General features: G+C 29.5%; 4 protein-coding genes across 4 annotated transcripts; 1 reads left to right on the forward strand and 3 right to left on the reverse strand.

The window, feature by feature from the left end:
• Positions 1–1,329: 1,329 nt before the first annotated feature.
• LOC123293072 (eclosion hormone) lies at positions 1,330–1,627 on the reverse strand. Its single transcript, XM_044873788.1, has one exon. The coding sequence runs from the start codon at positions 1,625–1,627 to the stop codon at positions 1,418–1,420; it is 210 nt and encodes a 69-aa protein (XP_044729723.1). The 3' UTR covers positions 1,330–1,417.
• Positions 1,490–21,207, reverse strand: LOC123291794. The gene is made up of 4 exons (XM_044872215.1): positions 21,173–21,207; positions 19,942–20,215; positions 18,991–19,130; positions 1,490–1,575 (listed from the first exon to the last, which is right to left on the reverse strand). Exons 2-3 carry the CDS (start codon positions 20,175–20,177, stop codon positions 19,019–19,021), a joined length of 348 nt encoding a protein of 115 aa, XP_044728150.1. The 5' UTR covers positions 20,178–20,215; positions 21,173–21,207; the 3' UTR covers positions 1,490–1,575; positions 18,991–19,018.
• LOC123293073 (leucine-rich repeat-containing protein 34-like) lies at positions 6,330–18,979 on the forward strand. The gene is made up of 7 exons (XM_044873789.1): positions 6,330–6,409; positions 9,970–10,240; positions 11,848–12,081; positions 14,766–14,992; positions 16,432–16,597; positions 18,358–18,513; positions 18,971–18,979. Exons 1-7 carry the CDS (start codon positions 6,330–6,332, stop codon positions 18,977–18,979), a joined length of 1,143 nt encoding a protein of 380 aa, XP_044729724.1.
• A 1,028-nt stretch (positions 21,208–22,235) lies between the features above and the next one.
• LOC123293074 lies at positions 22,236–23,997 on the reverse strand. Its single transcript, XM_044873790.1, has 3 exons — positions 23,618–23,997; positions 23,527–23,584; positions 22,236–22,380 (listed from the first exon to the last, which is right to left on the reverse strand). The coding sequence occupies exons 1-3, from the start codon at positions 23,931–23,933 to the stop codon at positions 22,236–22,238; spliced, it is 519 nt and encodes a 172-aa protein (XP_044729725.1). The 5' UTR covers positions 23,934–23,997.
• Between the last annotated feature and the right edge of the window lie 401 nt (positions 23,998–24,398).

Consider the following 24,398-nt stretch of genomic DNA (forward strand, 5'->3'; position numbering starts at 1 on the left):
GTGGAAAAGCTTAAAATTTCACCGGCAAATTTATGAACAACCTTTTATACAACACGACTTTATTGATGAAGACATTGTAAATTATTAAAAAATTTATCTCAATAAAAAACAAATCAATCGAAAATCACATGTTACTGAGGAATAGTATATTATTATTATTGCCCAAAAGGTTCACCTTTTAGTCACTAGTTGGCGTGACATTCTAGATGCACGGTCCCGATACACAGACTATTCGCTAGGGGAACTGATTCTAGCGCTGTCTAGTGGTAGAATCAGTTCCCATGGATAATAGTTTTACCTTATTATATTATAAATAATATATTGCGGTCGAAGAAAATCGATGTCGTTCCGGTTTCAACGGAAATACACGTTTTGAGGGTCCCTGATTCCAAAAAAGTGGTTTTTAAAAAATGTTGAGTCCGTCGGTATGTCTGTTACCAAGCTGGAGCCTTCAATTTCCAACCACTTTTTCTCAAACTCGGTATATAGGTTCAGTTTGGTCATAATTCCAGACGGTTTTTTCTTTTTTTCCCGGGCCTTTTTTCAAGGGTACTTCCCTTTGGGTCAAAACAGGATTTTTGGGGTTTTCTCAAAAACGGCTCTAACGATTTCGATTAAACTTGGTACAAGGCTTAAAGTGTTCCTAGGATTGGTATAAGCCACATATTCGGGAAAATTCGAGAAGGCCCACACCCTAAGGAGAACCTTCCCAAATACAGGAAAATGGGATTTTCTAGAGAAAGGTTGAGGGGGCAGCAGTAAAACTTCGTATCAGGGTTTATATCAACAAGGTCCTAGGTTTGATATAACTCCCCTCTGGGACCTCTCCCCCTGGAGCCGTGGAGCTGGAGGGGATGAAATCATCAAAAGTGGTCAAATCAAGCCTACCCCAAAATTGATAAAATATTATTTAAAATGTCTTTTTAAGTAACTTGGTAATCTTTTTAATCTTTTAAATGTGAAAGCAAAAAAAAAGGACTGCGGAAATTTTCGGGCTTGCTCGTGTACTTTTGTTAGTTTAATATAAGTCATACTCAGTAAATTAAAACAACAGATAGAAATATGATGAAATTAATTAAAATGAATTTAATTATTAAGATTATTTCTCTGCTTTAATATTTTCACTCTCAAACATTTTTCAATAATCACGTAATCAAACTATTTTTAATTAGCTATACTGCATTAAAAAATAAATTTATATAAAATTATGTAGAGGTTACGATTTACAAAATTAAAGAACGCAACTAAAGATTACCGAAAGATTGACGCGAGTGCTGGCAGGTTAAGTGGGTCAACAGATTTTAAATGAAGAAAATAACACAACAAGAATTTTAGCGGACAGGTTAATTTATTAAATTTTTAAAATAATAATTATTCTGGCACATAAAATCGATTACATATAACATAGGTTTGTTGTTTATTCAAATTTATTTAAGAACGGTGAAATCGAACCAACATCTTCACAATCTGGAATTGTTTTACCTTTAAATTTCACACAAGTATCGGCGCATAGTTGACCATCAAAATATGATCCAAACATTTTTTTACATTGAGCACAATTTCGTATACATATACCTACAAAAAAGAAAAAAAATAATTGTAGGTTATAATCTTGGAAATCATACATTCAGTGGTTGATTTAGATATTAGATGATTAGGCTATGGAATTTTAACGCAAAAATGTCAGCGCAACGAGTAAAAAAAATGTAAACAATATTTATTTCATTTTGATTTTTTTCATTGAATGAAAAGACAAAATATGTGTCATATTAGTTGTACTTACTGTACATGTACAGTACAAGTACAAATAACTTTTGTGACAGTCAGTATCTTTGAAAAAATCACTTTTATACCATGTATATATGAAATATACATAGTATATTAAGTTTAGTCCCAAGTTTGTAACGCTTAAAAATAATGATGCTAGGAACAAAATTTTGTCATAGGTGTTCATAAAATCACCTAATTAGTCCATTTCCGGTTGTCCGTCCGTCCGTCTGTGGACACGATAACTCAAAAACGAAAAAAGATATCGAGCTGACAGCGTACTCAGGACGTAAAAAGTGAGGTCAAGTTCGTAAATGAGCATCATAGGTCAATTGGGTCTTGTAAACCGTTATAGATAGAACAAAAGTTTAAATGTAAAAAATGTTCCTTATCAAAAATTAAACAACTTTTGTTTGAAACATTTTTTCGTAAACATCACTGTTTACCCGTGTGGGGGCCAATTAGGCGGAAATTTTATAATATGTACTATACTTGATTATAAGTTATGTATGTGTCACATGTATGTATGTGTAATGTGATAAAGAAATCAACACTGACTATGCATGGTATTTCAACAATTAACTCAGTCAATGGTTTGTTTTCACTTGTTTTAAAATGAAGACAACACACTCTGATACACACACTTTGTAAATTTGAAATTTTTAAACGTCAAAGCCTTCGGTTTCCATTTTTACCTCTTCACTTTACTTTGAGAATTTATGTAGGGCTTAAATTGGATTTTAAGTTTATGGGAGTTATGGTAACTCCCTGAAATAAAACTCAAGGACCATTATTTTCGTAATTAAGTTATCTTCCTTCTGATACCAATTTCGATTGATTAACAAATCGTGTAGTTACTTATTTGCTCCGTGCTTAACTAATATAATTGTATGGATTGACATATAAGTCTATGGATTGTATATATGTTTTACATTGAAAATTTAACAGTATTTTCTAACAAATTTAAAAAAGTAATTATGTTAGTTTATATATAAACAAATGATAACAAACAATTGACTGGGTTAATTGTTAGAATATCATGTATAGGTATAGACAGTGTTGATTACTCTGTTGCATTACACATATACCTATACATGTCACACATACATAACTGATAATTACATACAGTAGAATCTCGATAACTTAAACCTCGGTAACATAAAAACCTCTGTTACTTCAAAAAATACTATGTTCCCTTCCTATCAGAGCCCAAAACCTCTATAACTTAAAATACGCAACCTCTATAACTTAAATAAATAATCTCTGTATAGGCCCTCAGTAACTACATAGAAACATGTACATACCTCTATATTAACTAGGGTACATAGAAACATGTACATACCTCTATATTAACCTTTAGCTAACATAGACTCTTGATAACTTAAAACCTCTATAACTTAAAATATTTTGTGTTTCCCTTGGACTTTAACTTATCGAGATTCTACTGTACTATAAAATTTGTATCTAATGTGTGCCCTCGTGAGTAAATAGAGATGTTTACAAAAAAATGTTTAAAGTTGTATATTTTTTGATAGAAGGAATATTTTTTACATTTAAACTTTTGGTCTATCTCAAACTGTTTACAAGAATTAACCTATGTTGCTCATTTATGAACTCGACCTCTACCCTTTTTATACCATGCATATATGTAATATGCAAGGTATACTAAGTTTAGTCCCAAGTTTGTAACTCTTAAAAATATTGATGCCACCAACAAAATTTTGGTTATATTATAAAATCACCTAATTAGTCCATTTTCGGTTGTCTGTCCGTCTGTCTGCCAACAAGATAACTCAAAAACGAAAAAAGATATCAAGGTAAAATTTTTACAGCGTACTTAAGACGTAAAAAGTGAGTTCGAGTTCGTAAATGAGCAACATAGGTCAATTGGGTCTTGGGTCCGTAAGACCTATCTTGTTAACCGTTAGCGATAGAACAAAAGTTTAAATGTAAAAAATATTCCTTATAAAAAATAACCAACTTTGTTTGAAACATTTTCTCGTAACCATCACTGTTTACCCGCGAGGGCGCATAAATTAGACGTAAATTGTGTATTATATTTGAATATCAGTAATGCATGTGTGACATGTATGTATATGTAATGTGATAGAGTAATCAACACAGTCTATACATGGTATTTCAACAATTAACTCAGACAATTGTTTGTTTTCACTTTTTACGTCCTGAGTACGCTGTAAAAATTTCAGCTTGATATGTTTTTTCGTTTAACGCGTACACTTGTCTATAATAAATCTAAATTCTAAACTTGGTAAAATTAAAAAGATTGACTTACCAACTTCATTCATTTCACAAGAAACAATACTTAGAAAATAAACAATTGTAAATAAAATAATTAATTTTCTCATAACCATTTTGAATTATTTATTAATGAAGATGTTCTAGTAAAATTATTAAATACACTTCGAATTCGAGAGAATGTTTAAAGTATACTGATACTAAAATCAGTAGAAAGTTAGTCTTTTATAGTAATTTTCTAAGTAAATTCAATAATAGATTATGTATTAGTTAACAGCATGGTTTTTTCCTTAAATAATTCAATTATATCGATATATTTTCCGGAAATCATATCGAAAAGAAATATATCTAGAAAAATATTAAGAAAATGATACATTAAGGGGGTATTTTAATCTATAGAATTTTGAAAAAATCATTTTTTATGATAAATAATTAAAATAAAAAATAATTTTGTTATTAGTGTATGCAGACTCCAGTTTTTTTTTATTTGATCTAAAAATTTTTCGAAATTGCGTTCATTCTCAAGAGATTCAATCTAATTAATACAAAATTTGTTCATGATAAATATAACAAAATGAAAACCATGGTTTTATAAATTTTTTGACGTTAGTACGATTACCTTGGAAACTGAAATGAAAATTTAAAGAAAATTATTTGAAATTTAGACTCAAAATAGGATTTTGTAACACATCCTTTTTATTGTTACACGCGTTGTTTTTGAATTTTTCCAAATTTCTAACCCTTCTAAAACGTTTATAAGCTTCAATTTCTCGCATGTGTGTAAAATTTTGAATTTATCATTGAATTTATGAGCATGCAATGGTCTGAAAAAGCTGTTGCACCAATGTTTTTTAGTCGAATAGATGCATTATGTTCTTCTATTCTTTCTTTGAATGCGCGGCCCGAACTCCACATATGTAACGGGACATTCTGCACATTTAATTTGGTAAATACCTGATTTTTCTCTATCTAAAGTTTTTTGTTTATTATTTACTAATAATTTTGATAACGTTAAATTATTTTATTTGTTTATGTATGCATATAAACGAGGAGCCCGTTACAGTAAAACTGCACTTACACGCATTTCTCAATTTTGCATATGAATCAATGCTATTTATGGATATAATAGGTTGGCTGATAAGTCCCCGGTCTGACACATATATGGCGTCGCTAGTATTAAATGCATATTATTTTTATATAGTACCAACCTTCAAATGATTCGTGTCAAAATTTGACGTCTGTAAGTCAATTAGTTTGTGAGATAGAGCGTCTTTTGTGAAGCAACTTGTGTTATTGTGAAAAAAATGGAAAAAAAGGAATTTCGTGTTTTGATAAAATACTGTTTTCTGAAGGGAAAAAATACAGTGGAAGCAAAAACTTGGCTTGATAATGAGTTTCCGGACTCTGTATTTTTTCCCTTCAGAAAACAGTATTTTATCAAAACACGAAATTCCATTTTTTCCATTTTTTTCACAATAACACAAGTTGCTTCACAAAAGACGCTCTATCTCACAAACTAATTGACTTACAGACGTCAAATTTTGACACGAATCATTTGAAGGTTGGTACTATATAAAAATAATATGCATTTAATACTAGCGACGCCATATATGTGTCAGACCGGGGACTTATCAGTTATCAGCCAACCTGTTAGGTACAAGATGGACTAGGTATGCCAGAGTTTATCCTGGCAGAAATATTTTTAATAATTAGAAGTATTTTGCACTTTCATGGAAATTAATTTGTAAGAGATCATTTTATTGCAAATTTTATCTATTTTCAGGAAAATTTGGTACTCTTCATTTTCGATTTGTTTTACTATGTTTAACCATATTCCATCGTCAAATCGTGGCGCCACAGTTATCGTACTCTTCCCCTACTTTCGAAATATCTCAGTGTGACAGGTCAAAACTTTACCAAAATGTCTGTCACACCAGTAAAAATTAAAAAATCCCGGTAAAAAAATTTCTGTCAGGATAAACCGTGACACACCTAGTCTATATTGTATCTATATCGTTAAGTATTGATTCATATGCGAAATTTTGAAATTCGTGTAAATGCAGTTTTACTTACAGGGCTATTGACAATCAAACTCTCAAAAATGTTGAATCACCCAGTCAAAAAAAAGAATAGATTTTTGATATCCCAACATTTTTATGTCATGATTTTATTGAGTCATTATTTTATTGAGTTTTTTTTTTTTTTTGAGATTGAACATAAAAATGAATTACGAGGTTGAAGTACAAAACTTAAAATGTACAAAAATTCAAGAACAAAAACGTTTAAAAGTTATCACGATTATTTTTATGCAATTGTACACAGAAAAGAATTCTGATGGTACCAAATATTTACGATTAAAAGGCAATGAATTACGGGACATTATCAAGTAAGTGAATGTATGTATATAAAGTATTTTAGACCATAATCACACTACGGTTGAAAAATCGAATAAACTAATAAGTTGAGGAATTAAGAAAATTCGAGTTTTTCCCATATATAGAGTGTCCCAAAATTAACGCAAAAAGTAACAGTTTTTATACACTGTATATATGAAATATATATCAAGATATAATAGTTTTAGTCCCAAGTTTGTAACACTTGATTGATGATACGAAATAAATTTTTGGTATAGATGTTCATGGGCGTCGCTAAGGGAGGCAGATAAGGGAAGCTGACCCCCTATATAGAGATTCAAAGAATTGGTTCAAAGGACCCATTTCTTTTTAAAAATGTAAACTTCTACTGAATTCAAAATTTCAGTAATCGGATGAGTTTATTAAGAAATTAGAATCAATCAAACTACCTACAAATTTTCAAATAACCATCTTTTATAGTTTTTGAGAAAGGGGAAACTAAATTTTTGTCCTAATTTAGGCTCTCATATTTGCGAAAAAATGTTTCAAACGGTGCTTCTAACGGTTTACAAGACCCAATCGACCCATGTTGCCAATTTACGAACTCAAATTCACTTTAGGGTGTAAAGCACGATACAAAAAATTCATCTCGATATCTTTTTTCATCTTTGAGTTGTCGTATTAACGGACAGACAAACGGAAATGAATTAGTTAGGTTAATTTTATGAATACCTAGTTATATCAAAATATTGTTTGAAGCATCAATATTTCTAAGCGTTACCAACTTGGGATTGAAATTAATTTACTCTGATTTATTTCATATATAGGGTGTACAAAAAGTAAATAAAATCATTTTTGGCAAAAAGTCTTTAGGAAAAGAGCGCCCATACGATGAGAGGGGGGAAAAAGGAACAGCAAAAAAAGAAATTTTTAGGTAAGGCACTAAAATACAAAAAAGATCACGGTTCTCACCAGTATAAACCCGGATTCCAGTTTATGAGACCCCTCAAAATTTAATTCTCTAGATTAGATCCATAAGCCTGTTTTCAGGTAAATTAATGGTAAAATAAAAATAAATTAATTGAATTTATATTAGGTTTTTGGTAGTACATACTAAATTATAATAAATAATTAAAATAATAAAAAATAATTTTATTATTAGTGTATAACTACAAGTTTTTTTATTTGATCTCAAAATTTTTCGAACTTGCGTTCATTCTCAAGAGATTCAATCTAATTTATACAAAATTTGTTTATAAACAAAACTTTATAAAAAAGAAAACCGACTTCAAAAGAAACACTTTTCCAAAACAAATTAACATGCACTAAAAAGTTAAGAAATAACGATAAAATAATGTTGTTAAAATTATTGTTATTTTTGGAGTCGGTGTCAGCCAAGGAAGCAACTCTGACAGAGCTTTGCTAGAGCTAAACTGACACCGACTCCAAAAATAACAATAATTTTAACTACATTATATGATCGTTATTTCTTAACTTTTTAGTGCATATTAATTTGTTTTGGAAAAGTGTTTCTTTTGAAGTCGATTTTCTTTTTGTTAAAAGTTTTTTTTATTTTGTGATTTTTAGTGAATTTGAAGTGTACTAACAAATTTATCACTAAAAAAAGAATCATGGAAATCGGTTGGCGTGATATTGAGTTATTCGTCCTCTTGTCGTGCATACATGCAAAATTAATAAATTAAAATGCAAATTTAAGACAATTATGGTTTTCTGATGGATGCCGTTATCAAAACTTCACCAAAATGAAATGGGACCACACGGGAAGCACTAGCTTTCAAATAAATAAAAAAATCATCAAAATCGATTCACCCAGTCGAAAGTTCTGAGGTAACAAACATAAAAAAAAATACAGTCGAATTGATAATCTCCTCCTTTTTTTGTTTGAAGTCGGTTAATAAATGTAATAAAATGATTGCCATGGTTTCAAAAAATTTTTTGACGTTAGTATGATTACCTTAGAAACTGAAATGAAAATTTTAAAGAAAATTATTTGAAATTTAGACCCAAAATAGGAGTGCTTAATATATCCTTTTTATCGTTACAGGTTGTTTTTGAATTTTTCCAAATTTCTAAACCTTCTAAAACGATCATAAGCTTCCCTTTCTCGCATGTGTATAAAATTTTGAATTTATAATCAAATTTATGAGCATTTAAAATGCAATGGTTTAAAATGCAATTATTTCTTTGAATGCGTGGCCCGATTCCCCCCATATGTAACGGGACATTCTGCACATTTAATTTGGTAAATACCTGATTTTTCTTTATCTAAGGCTTATTGTTTATTATTTACTAATAATTTTGATAACATTAAATTATAATTTGAAAATATAATGTTGTAATTATATATTTTGAAAAAAGGCCAATTTTCGATTCAAAACTTGTATACCTACGGTAGAGATGCCCAATTGTTTTCTTTGTTTGTATCATTTATACTATAACCATGTTTCAAAACTATTTGTAACCGACTTCAAACAAAAACGGAGGAGGTTATCAAATCGACTGTATTTTTTTTTATGTTTGTTACCTCAGAACTTTTGACTGGATAAGCCGATTTTGATGATTTTTTATCTGTTTGAAAGCTGGTGCTTCCCGTGTGGTCCCATTTCATTTTCATTCAATTCTGACAACGGCATCCATGAGAAAACCATAAAAGTCTTAAATTTGTATTAAGTATGCACGACAAGAGGACGAATAATTCAATATCACGCCAACCGATTTTGATGATTCTTTTTTTAGTGACAAATTAGTTAGTGTACTTCAGATTCACTAAAAATCAGAAAAAAAAAAAAAAACTTTTAACAAAAAGAAAACCGACTTCAGAAGAAAAACTTTTCCGAAACAAATTAATATGCACTAAAAAGTAAAAAATTAACGATCATATAATGTATTTAAAATTATTGTTATTTTTGGAGTCGGTGTCAGCCAAGGAAAAAACTTTGACAGAACAGTTTGCTACATTAGCTTGGTTGACATCGACTCCAAAAATAAAAATAATTTTAACAACATTATATTATCGTTATTTTTTTACTTTTTAGTGCATATTAATTTGTTTCGGAAAAGTTTTTCATTTGAAGTCGGTTTTCTTTTTGTTAAAAGTTTTTTTATTTCTATTTTCGTTCCTACTAATTTGTCTATAATTTTAGGATTATATCCGTTTTTACTTGCAATAAATTTGATGATATTTAATTCTTTTTTATAATTTTGATTATCTAATCTAAAGGAATATGCAAAAGTCGGTATACGTAACTATTGAAGGAGTACATTTTAACGGACCATGATTGATATGAAGAATTTGGAATTAGTATATAAATTAGATTAAATCTCTTGAGAATGAACGCAAGTTCGAAAAATTTTGAGATGAAATAAAAAAACTTGATAATAAAATTATTTTTTATTATTTTAATTATTTATTATAAAAATAAATTTTCGCATTTTATCTCCTATATTTTTATTTGTACATACAATTCATACTCTTCCGATTCTCCTAAAGCAACTTACCCCCTTATTTGCCATCGACTGATGACGACCTTGCCATAAGTATCTAAAAGTAATTAATAAAAATCTATTTCAGAAGACGTCTAGAAGATTATGATGTACCAATTATTTGTGAATACATCAAAACTACTCCGACAATTGTAAAATTAGATTTAGCATACAATTCAATTGGTGATAAAGGCTTTATAGAAATTGTTTATAGAGTTTTAAATAAATTACACAATTTACAATATTTAAATGTTATGCATAATGATATTACAGAAAAAGGTATACAAGCGATCGCCACATTGGGACAGAATTTGAAATTAAAAACACTGAGATTAGTTGGAAACAAAATCGGTTCAGAGGTTTTTATTTTATTATAATTAGTTATTACGTTTGACGGTTTATACCTTTTTTAATAACGTCAGAGTCAAATTGATTATTTTATATATTATTACTCCAGCAAGTTTTTTTCTGTCCGACCCTTATCTTCTTTAATCCTTTATCAAATTCCATAATTCACTCCTCATTTTCAAGCTAATTATATCTAGGTTTGACAAAAAATATACTGACGGTCTAAAAATGTATCGCTTAGGAAAAAACACGCTAGAAAAATAATTTGAACGAAAAAATAAAATTAAATAATAAGTTTATTAGGTAAACATGTTAGTTTTGTCTGTCAGTATTGTGTATTCTTCAATTTTTACTTACTTCTTTTCCAGCAATTTTTGAGACTTCTTCCACGCTTGATTTCAAATTACTGTCATACTACCAGTTTGCGGTGTCTGCCACTATTTTTCCATAAAATTACATGTTTTAACAAGAAAATCGCACTTGAGTTTTCCGGCTAGGATCCACTTTGACTTACCGTTGCTTCCTGGCGGTTAGAGTCCATTTTTTCCCCAGATTTCAGCACCTTCCTCTATCTTGAAAATGGCCGTTTCTGTCATATATAGTGTGTCCCCGGATAGAGGTAACTATACTTGGAAATTTTCTTATTTTACATTTTAAAAAAAGAAAGTCATTCTTTATGAAAAATTTTGCTTATTCTAAAAAGTATGTAGGCATATTTAAAACTTCTAAATAAGGTACAGGGTAGCCAAAAAATTGGAATCACTATTTTTATTTTTGGTAAACTACCCTTCCCTTTTATATGTTGATAAAACGTTACTAAGAAAAGTTGCTCGAAGTTAACAATTATGACTCAAGATTCAAATTCATGATTGAATTTCAAGAAGATCTTTCCAACTTTGAAAAATCCATTCTTAGTGAATGCTCATCCGAGGAAGTAAATTTTCTTTTTAATTTTCTAACCTAGTCCACAAAAAATTTCTTTATTACGTTTTTTTGTAATTGACACTTTTATTCAAATAAAAAATGATGCTATAATTAAAGTACACGGATCTTCTTGATATTTTGTAAAGAGTCATAATTGTTAATTGCGAGCAACTTTTCTGAATAATATTTTGCCAACTTATAAAAAGGAAGGGTAGTTTACCAAAAAGAAAAATAGTGATTTCAATTTTTTGGTTACCCTGTACATTATTTAGAAGTTTTAAATATGCCTACATACTTTTCACAATAAGCAAAATTTTGTATAAAGAATGACTTTTTTTCTTAAATTGAAAAATAAAAAATTTACAAGTATAGTTAACTCTATCCGAGAACACACTGTAATATCCTATGAGATTAAATGCTCTACATCGACTCAGGAGCTTATTTATTACGCGGCAAAAAGTTAGGGTTCATGATTTTTTTTACGTGCCATATCCTAGAATAGTTTGTGTGGCCACACCAAACCTCCTAACCTACTTTGCATGTGGTAGATGATTGGTAGAATTTTGTAATGGACATACCAGTGGTTCAATGATGCTCCCCGATCATACTACCCAGAATAAGTGTATATAAAATATTTTTTAGTTATTTAAACAATTAACTCTGTTACTTATACTGTTACATTTTTACTTTATAGGGAGGAAAATTAATAGGATTATTATTGGCCACAAATCCTATATTAGAACATTTGGATTTAGCTGAAACTGATCAAACATTATCAAGTTTAGCATTTATAACGACATCGTTACGTGAGGATCGTGGATTTAATAAAAATATTAAAGTTTTAGATATTTCACGAATAATACCAAGCTTTATACGTTCACAATATCAGTCTGGTCATTTAGCTGAAACCATTGGTGATATGTTAAAAGTAAGTTATGCGTTTTTTTGTTATTGTTGCAAATATGCGTTTTTATACCTTTTATATATGAAATAAGTATATATCAAGGTATACTAATTTTAGTCCCAAGATTAAAACCCTTCAAAATATTGTTGCTACCCTTGTGGAAATAAATCTGTCCTCGAACTCAGAATACTTAGTTTGAAATTCAGAAAAAGAATATGTGAAGTAAAACTATCTCTGAAAAAGTTAGAAAAATTCTGAAAATATTAAATAAAATATTAATTTAATTGTTTTATATAATAAAAACGAAGCTAGCACGGTTTTAAGTATTAAGTTTTATCATTTTTCCGGTCCGCTATTAGTTTATAAGTGGAAAGCGAGCCATTAGCGAAAGAAAACCTCACATAATTATATATGAGAAAATTGCAAAAGACCTCGCACAAATTGGATGTAATTTGCAGTTCGATCAAAATTTTTCAAATTTTGGGAAATGATAGTTTAAGTCATTCTAAAGAAAAGTTCCCATGGTTACAATGTCATAAAAATGACAGGATTTCACGTTATAGCTAAATTACAGTTGGAAAATGTACTCATTTGTATAATATATGCCTATGTGTGTATAGGCAAGTACATATACAGATATGTATAACTACATGCATACGTGTGTTTTTTAATCTAAGGGTGTTGTTTTTTAATTATTGTTTTTTGAAGAATATGTTACGAAATTCGAAGAAGAAGCAGCGTTAAATGTTCACTGGATCAATAATATGAATTGTTAAGATCGATATTTTCAGCTACATATATACGTATATGATTTTTGACAATTAAATTACAATAATTTTTTTATACAAATGAGTACATTTTCCAACTTTAATTTAGCGATAGCTTGAAATCCTGTCATTTTCATGACTTGTGACTATGGGAACTTTTATTCAGAATGACTTAAACTATCATTTCCTAAAATTTGAAAAGTTAGACCGAAATGCAGATTACATCTAATTTGTGCGAGGTCTTTTATTCTAGTTTAAGAATCATTTTTATTTTTCCAAATATCTTTATTCAAACTTGAGTTATTGCAACCGAGCGCGAATGTATAAATCAATTCTGATTCAGTCAAATTAAACATGAAAGAGGGTAAACGTTTCACCAAATCAGGTATGTTTGTTTCTTTGATATGTTGTTTGCAATGTAAAAGCAATGATAAATTTATGTTTTCGATCTCGGTAAACGACCAGATATGCCGAAAAATAAGTAAAACCTCGAAAATTTTTACCTTATTTCAGTTTTTGCCGATTTTGACCTGGAAGGACTGGTTTTTCATATAAAAAACTGTATATTTATATACAAATAAGGTTAAATTTGCAATAAATTGAGACCATGCAGCCGCTTTTAATAGGATCGAAAGTTTGGAAGATACAGCTTTTCAAAGTTTGTCTATTTTTTCAAGTTACACGATATTACCCAAATTATATTCATACATTCGCGTTCGGTTGCAATAACTCAAGTTTTAATAGAGATATAAAAAAATAAAAAAGATTCTTAAACTAGAACAAATTAGCAATTTTCTCATATATAATTATGTGGGGTTTTCTTTCGCTAAGGACTCGCTTTCCACTTAGAAACTAATGATAAAACTTAAAACTGACAATCGTGCTAGCTTCGTTTCTATTGTATAAAACGTTTTTTTATGTGCATAAAATTAAATAAAAGACTCATAACTTTAAAATGAGTACCTTGAAACAGCAAAATATTATTTATTGGCCAATCTACGGACGCTTCAAACCAAGCGTTGCGCGCCGACTTTATACAATATCATTTTTGTTTACAATTTTAACCATATCTCCTGTTCTATTGCTCGTATCAAGACGATTAAAAACAAGTGAAAACAAACAATTGACTGAGTTAATTGTTGAAATACCACGCATAGGCAGAGTTGATTACTCTATCACATAACACATACATACATGTCACACATACATAACTGATATTCCTATATAATACATACTATACAATTTACTCCCTGGCGGGTAAACAGTGATGTTTACGAAAAAATGCTTCAAACAAAAGTTGTTTATTTTTTTATAAGGAAAATTTTTTACATTTAAACTTTGTTCTATCTCTAACGGTTTGCAAAATGGCTCCTACGGATCCAAGACTCAATTGATCTATGTTGCTCATTTACGAACTCGACCTCACTTTTTACGTCCTGAGTACGCTGTAAAAATTTCAGCTTGATATCTTTTTTCGTTTTTGAGTTATCGTGACGGACAACCGGAAATATGGACAATTATTAGATGATTTTATGAACACCTCTATATATATATATATATAAAAGCGTTACAAACTTGGGACTAAACTTAGTATACCTTGCTATTACATTTATGCATGGTATAAAGGAAATATTTGTTTTTTCATATAGAATAGAAATGGTACAAAATTGTTTAGATAATAAATTTTCAATATATAGTTTAGGAGCTATGACCGCGGTATAAACAATTGATTTGTTTATAACAAATTTCTCCCCAGTCTGAGCGATGAGCAAGTTGAAATACATTCATTGCTCGGTGGGACTTGTAAATGCATACTACACTAACAAAGAAACATATACATACATCGTTCGTTCACTCATAGTTAGTTCATTAATGGGAGCATAATTATTTGGGAATTTCTCGGCTAAATATTAGTAAAAATAAAACTTTGTTTTTTTCTAGTTTAATACAACCTTAGTTGAATTACATCTCCAAAAATGTGAATTAGATGGCCATGATATTGAATTAATGCTAATTGGAATGAAACATAATATCACATTAAAATTTCTGGATTTGGGATATAATCGTTTTAGTAATATGGGAATGGAATTGTTAGCAAATTATTTACCATCATCTGGTTTAATTGCATTGAATATAGCTGGAAATTCGATTGGTAATATAGGAGCACGGTATAAATACAGGATTATTGCAAAACCGTACTTTCAGGAAAAAATAACTGTAAATATTGTATAGACTATAAGGAAGCATATAACATAGGAAAATGTTATGGTCTGACCTCCAAAACACTTGCGTACGTGCGGGCATGGAAAAACGAAACTGTTAATAAGTCTGAATAAGTTCTTAAAGTATTACTTTCTCTTAAAAACCCTGAAAAAGTCTTATAAACTCTAAATAAGTTTTAATAAGACATAAAAAGTCGGAATAATTCCATTTTTTGAGACTCTGTCAGAAGAGTTATTCAGAGTTACTAAAACTTACTAAAATGTTAGTAGGAGTTAGTAAGACTTGTTAAAACTTTAAAAGCATTTTTTTTTTAATTTTTGTGACTGTATAAAGAGTTAGTAAGACTTATTAATACACTAGCTGTTACCCGCCCGCTTTGCGTGGCGTAAAATATACCCGCTTTGCTGGGCAACATCCCCACTTGCACCCCTCCCTCCACATTTCCTCGCGTTGGATAACATTTTTGTAATGTACACGTCATGCTCTTTTATTTGATACCCCACTTAGGTATATTTGTAAATATTCGATATTTCCTTCCCACTTTCTCGCTACACCTTTCTACCCTCCGAAGGTTAAAAAAATTTCTAAATGTAATTTAAAACATTCTGACCAAGTTTTGAACTATTAAAAGCCATAATTTAAAAATATGAATTTTTTGTTCATGAACACCCCCGCAACCCCCCTTGTGGGTGGAATTTCGTAAAATCCGTTCTTAGCTGACCTCTACTTGGCAAAAGGAATATTCCTGCCAAACTTCAAGGCTCTAGGTCTTATAGTTCCAGAGATATCGTGATGAGTGACTATCTATATAGATCTATAGAAAGTCTCCTATATATTTATAGATTTAAAAAGAATTTCTTTTAAAAATATATGCTTCTGTATAAAGAGTTATTTAGTTTTTAATTATCTCTTTTCTCAGCTGCAAAAATTTTCAACAGGAAGTTTTAATAAGTTAAAAAACTCTAAATAACTCTTTATACAGAAGCAATGAAGCATATATTTTTTAAAGAAATTCTTTTAAATGTATTAATAAGTCTTACTAACATTTTAGTAAGTTTTATTAACTCTGAATAACTCTTCTGACAGAGTCTCAAAAAAATGGAATTATTCCGACTTTTTATGTCTTATTAAAACTTATTCAGAGATTATAAGAGTTTTCAGAGAAAGTAATACTTTCAGAACTATTATTCAGACTGAGACGAACATTGTTTTTGTCTAAAATCTCTATATAAGTGAGAAAACCCACTCATGTACTATGTACAAGGAAGAAATTTGGTTAAGTAAAAAACCTCCATAAGCGAAAAAAGTCCCTCCAATTGAACTTTCCCTTATCCAGGATCGACTATGTTTTTTTACCTGAAATTCGCTTAATTATCTTTTGTAGTGCTCTAAGTGCAGCTTTACCATTTACGAAAATTCGTTTGCTAGACATTTCATCGAATCGAATTCAACAAAAAGGCGTTCATGTAATTTTAAATTCAATCCGTAAACCACACAAATTAAAATTCTTCAGTTTATGGGGTAATGAAATGACTGATTTAACAAATGAAGTAAGTATAGTGACTGATTTAACAAAAAATTAACGCTAGAGGTTGCAGCTTGCGAGACAGTAGTGCCACTGATCCAGTGTAAACCTGACCAATCTAAACTTTTGTTGTTTTAAATTTAACGGATTAAGATTTTATTAGGAGCGGAGAGGAATAAAATGCAACATATTTTAGGAACAGGCTCTCATTTCAAGCTATCAAAAAATGGAGGGTTTTCAATTACCGCATACTAGTGAAATTTACAAAATTTAAAAAAACCCCCATCAATTTTTCGGGTACGGAACCCTCTAAACTCGCATTTGAAACATAGCTAAGAACACGCCCCATTAAATTACCTTTCAAAAGAAACAAAAAATCCTAATCGGTTGACCCGATTAGCAGCTACGATGCCACAAACATTTTTTGATTCGTGTATTAAAAATTTGTTAAAATTACCTAGCATGCATAATTTGAATATGAAAATGAATAGGGAATATTCATGTATTTTTTTTATACATATTTTTAATTCATTGTTTACACCGTTATAACAAAGTAAAAAATATAAATACTGCTTAAAAATGCTGTATTTAATTGTAAAAAAATATTTAAAATACATTATAATTTTGAAATATTTAAACGCAGTTTTTTGGCGCTCTTTGTTAATGATGTGTAAGTACGTGATCTGTCAATTGGTGACAGTTCAATGTATAATTTACACTTTAAAAAAATGAATTTATAACACAAAATTTACACTCGTCATTATTAAGTTTTCTTATAAAAAGCCGTAGAATAGTATAATTTAATGAAATACCATATAAAATGTAAGTAATAGTCTAAGATCCCAATTAGGATCGACCTTCACCCATCTTTTTACCGAATGAAAGTTATTTTTTATGAAATATAAAATGTTAACAAATATCCCTGCAATGGGTTGCCTAAAAAAATGTGGTCAAGACTACTTTTAGTGAAAATATCAAGAGTAAAATTTGTTGAAATTTTTCAGACTTGCATATCTAACGAATATTGATCTACTCGAAAGTAAAAGCCATAAAGAATATGCAGCAGCTATGTTGGCTGCCTCTTTTCGTTCACTATTTTCGCATTTTTACAAGTTGTGAATAGTAATTACGTTCATCTGTTAATTCATTGCCTCACATATATAAATAAAGATAATTTTATTGCAAATACGGTGCTATATGATTGTCCACAAAATATCAGTCAAAAAATAAAATTTACAAGCTTTCCAAGTTTTGATATTTTTATTAAAAGTCGTCTGGAGCATATTTTTTAGGGCAACCCACAACAGAGATATTTGTAAATATTTTACATTTCATAAAAAATAACTTTCATTCGGTAAACAGATGGGTGAAGGTCGACCTTAATTCGGATCTTGTACTATAAATAATATCATACAGTATGTCAACAAATTTGACAAGCCCGTACTTTGATGTCACGTCCGTATAAAAATTTTTTTTCCGTTTTAAAAATTTTTAAATGCCCTCATTGAATTTATACTTTTATTAATTAATTTTAAGTAATTAACAAGATATTAATTACTAAAATAATGGTTTAGTTGAAATGTCCAGTCCATTAAAGTTACGGAAGAAAAATATTTGAATCAAATTTAAATTTCATGAATATTCCCTATTGCCAGGTTAAGTGTTTTCTGGGAAAAGATTACACATTACACACCAAACGATTTTCTACGCATTGTGGAATTCCGCACGATCGGTCCAACTTATTTGTTTGGGAAATTTCTGATTAAAATTATAAATATTTTTCAGACTTTATATCGAATTTACAACGAAAATATTATCGATCCAAAATATTGTGATGTACACGTTTATATTGTTGATGGTAAATATTATGCGGCACGAAATACCCACTGTTTGTATAAACATCAATTTTATTGTGAATTGGATTATGGTTTTGCTCAACCTGTGAAAATAAAATCGACGAAGATAGATAATGATGAAGATACCATGAAATTTAATTATTATCCTAAAATTTCATTGGTTGATTAATATAAAATTTTAAACTTTCAAATAAATATGTATATAACAAATTTTTTCACATTATCAAATCATTTTCTAAATTAATTTTCACCCAAATCACAGAGCTGTAACAAACGAGTGAAAACATACGCGTTTTGAAAACCATTTCAAAATAAAGTGCTAAAAAATGTAAAAGATGTCCCAAAGATTTATGCAAGGAATGTTTTCCCATTTGCGTGGTAAAATGTTGACAATGAAAAAGAAAAAACAGCGTGAAAGTTTAGGGTTTTTTTTTAAATGGAAGACACGATAAAATAGACCGCGTTTTCGCTGTATGCACGAGGAAACCAGATTCTAATGACAGGATGATTTTTTGATCTTAAACAAAGTTCTTTTAAAATAGAAACGATAGCTATAACTTACGGCATATTATGCCGCTAGGGCAACAAGTTCATAAATTATGTTCATAATGACAGCCTGCTTCTGGTGGTGAATTATTATAATCCACATCGCCTGGACATTCAATATTGGCGCATCGAAATCCAGCTTGAACAATATTAAGTCTGAAATAAAAGTAATTTTCATAAAGTTTTATCGAATTACTTTGTCTTTTAATTTTATGGAACCATGATTGTGTCATGAACTTTTTATCACTTCAAAATGTTTTTTTAGAAAATTTTGTACATTCGGGCCATGAAGGTTATAAGAAGGAGAACGATCGCTATAGAAAATATTGTCCCCGAAATATGGATAAAATAAGTGAGGCGCTGCGACCGCTAAGTAGTATCAATAAAAGCGGGCTGTTGTGCGCTAATTTGAAATGATATATCAATTTGTACATTATGCAACTAACTTCATCTACTTGTACTAATAAACAGCTAACTTCGCAGATACTACTTCTTGATGACAGCGCGGCTGGTGGCTGAAAAATGAACTATAAATTCTACAAATTTTCAGGGACAGACGCGCTAATGCTTTAACACGTAGCGATCGTTCTCCTTCTTTATAACCTTCATGATTCGGGCATTGCGTTGCTAAAGAAGTCCTTGCTGTATCCGAGAGGGTAATAAATAATAACTTAAGCTGGTGTTAATCAAAATCATAAAAAAAGTTCCGTTTCTCTGATATTCATCCAAAAACGAATCTACCAAACGAGGATATTAACTTGAGTAAATTCGATGATCACTTCTGTAATTTCTTGTCTTTTTTGATTAATTATTTTACGTTGAATAGAAAGAAGTCGGTTTCTCAGTCGAAATTTGATCAAAAATTCATCAAAAGAATTTTTATAAGACCAATTGTCTATACATATAAAATGTTTTGTCCTGAATGACTGACTGAAACTGACGGATCAACCCAATTAAATAAACGTACTCTGTACGACGCAAATCCTTGGATGATGAACAGTAACAAGAAGCAAAGCAATCCATTTCCGTTAATTCATTTGGTAATTGGCTACCAACATCATATTCTGTATTATTCCAATAGCATTTGTTGGGATTCGCACTTATTGTTCGAAATATTTGACAATCGTAAGCCCTTGGGCATTGGTTTTTAGCATCTAATATTGGTGTACATTGCATTTCACGATAAATTTTTGCCATTGCCATTACACGATTTTCACCACACGTATTTCCATCTGTTTTCACTGAAACGAAAAATTTATTACTGGGTGTCTTTTTTTTAAGTTGCAATATGCTTGAAACTCGATTAATAAATTTAATCGAGAAAAATGCTTCAAACGAAAAATGTTAGTTTCAAAGGCACACATCTTATACCGGCATCGAATTCGTTATAATTTGTCAGGTTCAAAACTCACTCTGATTCATAACTGACCAACATTAGATGAACACTTTAAATTAGAAAGTTGTTCTTTATAAATAATGCAAACATTTTTTTTGTAAGCCGAATAGTTTAGACAGATAATTGATACCAAAAATTTAGCTTTTTATGCATTTGTTCATTCAATTTTAACAAAAATGGTCTTTTATAGAAAAACAAACCACTTTTATTGGATTTATTATAAAATTTTTTTTAAGAGTGCCTAAATTTCGCACAATCATACGAAATAACATTTTTAATATGAAAAAACTATTTTGGGTAATACTTTTCCTAAGGCCTAGTGCACGGCAACTGATTATTTGACACCCCTTAAATCCGCCAGCGATAATAAATTTTTATTTTTTCGATTTATGGCCACTCTGTCAATAAAAATATCAAATAAAAAGCAAATCAAAATAAATTTTTTAATACCATTTGTAAAATTGTGTTTATAATATTCCCAAATTAATAATGCTTATCACGTTTTATTGTATTTTTTTCTAAATATGGTCACAGTTCAAATTTAGATAACGGATCACCTCGGAATATAACGAAAAAAGGCTGAATTTTTATTCAAACCTTTATTTTGATGGTATAAATATTGTTTCAAGTCTGCGTCCTTAGATATTCCAGGTCAAAGGTCGCGAAAATCAGTTTTTTCGTAAATATCTCGTTTCTTTTGCCTTCAATCGTACATTAATATTTATGGAATTTGATAAAGGAATAAGGAAGATAAGAATGGGACAGAAAAAAACTTGCTGGAGTAATATATAAGAAAACTTACCAGAACACAATAATATGTTTAAAAAGAAAATAACAAAAAGCGAATAGAGTCATTTTTCAGTCAGTTTTTCTTTTTATAATTTCTTGTAAAAAAAATAAATGTTTAGATTTTGTCTGAAGCACAACAAAGCTAAATACCTACTAATTGAATTTTATTTTTTTACACTTTTTATTTACAAATTATCCGTAAACATTTTATGCGTAGTAATAATTATTGTAATTATTGTTGATACTTTTGGACATAAATTAAAAATATATATTCATCGTGGTTTGAGATAAGTTTAACAAGCTACTACTGGTAACTCGAGGTTGCAGGCATTAATGCATACCATTATACTATGTATAATGTAGGCACTGAATGGATTTCGTATGCATTTACAGGTCCCATCGAACAAGGAGTATATTTCGAGGTATTTTGGACCGCTGAATCCGAATAAGCAACTTGCTCATCGCTCAGAGTGGGGGGAAATTTTTTATAAACAACATAGCTCCTAAATTATTGAAAATTTTACTAAACAATTTTTCGTCTAGATACGACGAATAGAACCGGAAATATGGTTAAAATTGTAAACAAAAATGATCATGCATAAGGAGGCGCACAGCGCTTGGTTTGAAACGTCCGTAGATTACCCAATACATAATATTTTGGTACTTTAAGGTATTCATTTTAAAGGTATGAGTCTATATTTTAATGTTATGCACATAAAAATACGTTTTATGCAGTACCAACGAAGCTAGCACGATTTTAACTATTAAGTTTTATCATTTTTCTGGCCCGCTATATAAGCGCTCTCTTTCGCTAAGTCGAAAGAGAGCGCTTAGCGAAAGAAAACCTCACATAGTTATATATGAGAAAATTGCAAATTTGTTCTAGTTTAAGAATATTTTTTCAAATATCTTTATTAAAACTTGAGTTATTGCAACCGAACAAGAATTGATCCTAAAATACAAAATTGTTGGAATCTATATAAAATTATAAAAATTTGACCACCAGCTCTTGAATCAATATACTTACCGGCATTTAATGATTCAGAGAATAGGTAATAAATTTTATGTGTTTAAATTTAATTAAACATTTTAAACAAGGTCAAATTATAAGAGGCCGAGTTTAATAAGAATTTATCAGATTGTATATGTGAATGTTTTGTAACTCTTCTTCGCATCGGCCTCGGTTCAGACGTAATATATTGAACAAACATTTCAAAACGGCTGCAAATTTGAGAAGTTGATGTTATTATTTACGCGAGGTAAAAAGCCACAAAAACGGTAGGTTATTATCGTAAAATTAGTTCAGACATAAACTTTAGATCAGATAATTTAATATAAAAAATATCAATGCTTTTTTTTTCATAAATTTATTAATTAATAACTAAGTAGGTACCTGGATGGCCGAGCTTTACTCGGTATTCTTTAAGTTAAAAAGTCACAAAAATTTTATCACTAATACAAGGAACCATTTAAAATGTCTCCACACAAATACCAATTTGAATGTCCCGGCAATGTACTTTTTTTCTTCGAAAATAGATGTCAGGAAGAGTCATATTTTGCAAGGGAAGTTTTTTCTGAAAACACGGATAAAAATGAAACCAAGCTAAATCTATTAATTGGTTATAATAATCGATTAAAATCGCTATATAAACTACTGGACTTGTTTCTTTCTTTTCAGATTTTATTTAACATAATAGGGTTTTTTATTTTTAAACCAAAAAAACGTTATTTACAAAAATTATCAACAAAAAATAAACAAATATATTTTAAGGAAAAATTATCTAAAATATATTACATTAAAATGATTTTTATTTAGTATGAATACGTTTATGACCAATTACAGAAATTTTATGTCGAAATGTTTTATTACAAATATTACATGAAAATGGTTTTTCTCCGGTGTGAATTCGTTTATGTGAAACTAGCGAACCTTTCTGAGCAAATGTTTTATTGCAAATATTACATGAAAATGATTTTTCTCCACTATGAATTCGTTTGTGTGAAACTAAATTACCTAGCAGACTAAATGCTTTATTACATATATTACATGAAAATGGTTTTTCTCCGGTGTGAATTCGTTTATGTAAAACTAAGTTATAATGCTGAGTAAATGCTTTATTACAAACATCACATGCAAATAGTTTTTCTCCGTTATGAATTCGTTTATGTCGAACTAAATCACTTTTCTGAGTAAATATTTTAAAACAAACACGACATGAAAATTGTTCTTCTCTACTGTGTATTCGTTTATGTCGAACTAAGTTATAATACCGAGTACATGTTTTATTACAAATATCACATAAAAATGATTTTTTTTCATAATTATCTTGTATTTTTTCATAATTTGTTTCATCTTTAATTATGAGCTCTGTATTTAATTGTTTTTCAAGCTTAATATTTTCGTAGTTAATTAAAGTAGTTGAATTTTTCTCATTTTCATGAATGTATTCGGTGCTATTTTCCAGTTTTTCATTTTTAGTTGGTATACATTCCAATGAATAACAATCGTTTAGAACTTCATTCTTAATTCTGCCGCCAGGTTCCATTATAAAACTATGTTCCAGGCCTTCTTCAATGTGTCCACTTTCCATGTTGACATCGATGTCTTCTAATATTTCCTCTTTTATTATAAATTCTGTATTTAATTGTTTTTCCATTTTAATATTATTTTCACAGTTGATTGTAATTGAATTTTTATCATTTTCATGAATGAGTTCAGGTTTCTTATCACTACTGGTATCTGGGTTTTCATATGTAATGCGTACACGGTCCATTACAATTTGTTTCACTGTCTTCTCGAAATTGATTATTTAAAGTAAATTTTATTGCAAGGTTAAATATTAAATAAATTTTTGATTATATAATATATTTTTAACAATTTATGTAAACATGTTATAACCTAAAAGTTATTTCAATGATTTGAATGATTTTAAGGTTGATGATCCTGATGACTATATTATAATAAAGGGTGCGTTCCAATATACACTGTTACTACTGTGAAAGATGGCGTTTATTCAGTATACTTTTATTGCCAGCTGTTGACAAATGTTAAATAATCAGGTAGTCTAAAATTGGAACTACTGAAAAAACGGCCCATTAATTTTATTGCCAGTTGCCGGGATATATCTGATTTGAATTTGAATATTTTTATTGGCCTTAAAAAATAGTAAGTACAAGTACAAATTTTAACTACTGAATTCGGGTCTTCTTCTGATATTAACTAGTACGAAATATTATCA

This window comes from Chrysoperla carnea, chromosome 2 (genome assembly GCF_905475395.1).
Source record: "Chrysoperla carnea chromosome 2, inChrCarn1.1, whole genome shotgun sequence".
Lineage (NCBI taxonomy): Eukaryota > Metazoa > Arthropoda > Insecta > Neuroptera > Chrysopidae > Chrysoperla > Chrysoperla carnea.

Coding starts and splice junctions, on each gene's coding strand:
- LOC123293074 (XM_044873790.1), bottom strand. CDS start 23,933: ATGGACCGTGTACGCATTACATATGAAAACCCAGATACCAGTAGTGAT. Junction 23,585..23,617: donor TAAAAATGAAAAACTGGAAA/ATAGCACCGAAT, acceptor AAAATGAGAAAA/ATTCAACTACTTTAATTAAC. Junction 22,381..23,526: donor GAAAAACAATTAAATACAGA/GCTCATAATTAA, acceptor TCAAATTTGCAG/CCGTTTTGAAATGTTTGTTC.
- LOC123293072 (XM_044873788.1), bottom strand. CDS start 1,627: ATGTATGATTTCCAAGATTATAACCTACAATTATTTTTTTTCTTTTTT.
- LOC123293073 (XM_044873789.1), top strand. CDS start 6,330: ATGCAATTGTACACAGAAAAGAATTCTGATGGTACCAAATATTTACGA. Junction 10,241..11,847: donor GAAACAAAATCGGTTCAGAG/GTTTTTATTTTA, acceptor TTTACTTTATAG/GGAGGAAAATTAATAGGATT. Junction 14,993..16,431: donor ATTGGTAATATAGGAGCACG/GTATAAATACAG, acceptor TATCTTTTGTAG/TGCTCTAAGTGCAGCTTTAC.
- LOC123291794 (XM_044872215.1), bottom strand. CDS start 20,177: ATGGCAATGGCAAAAATTTATCGTGAAATGCAATGTACACCAATATTA. Junction 19,131..19,941: donor AAGGATTTGCGTCGTACAGA/GTACGTTTATTT, acceptor CTTTTATTTCAG/ACTTAATATTGTTCAAGCTG.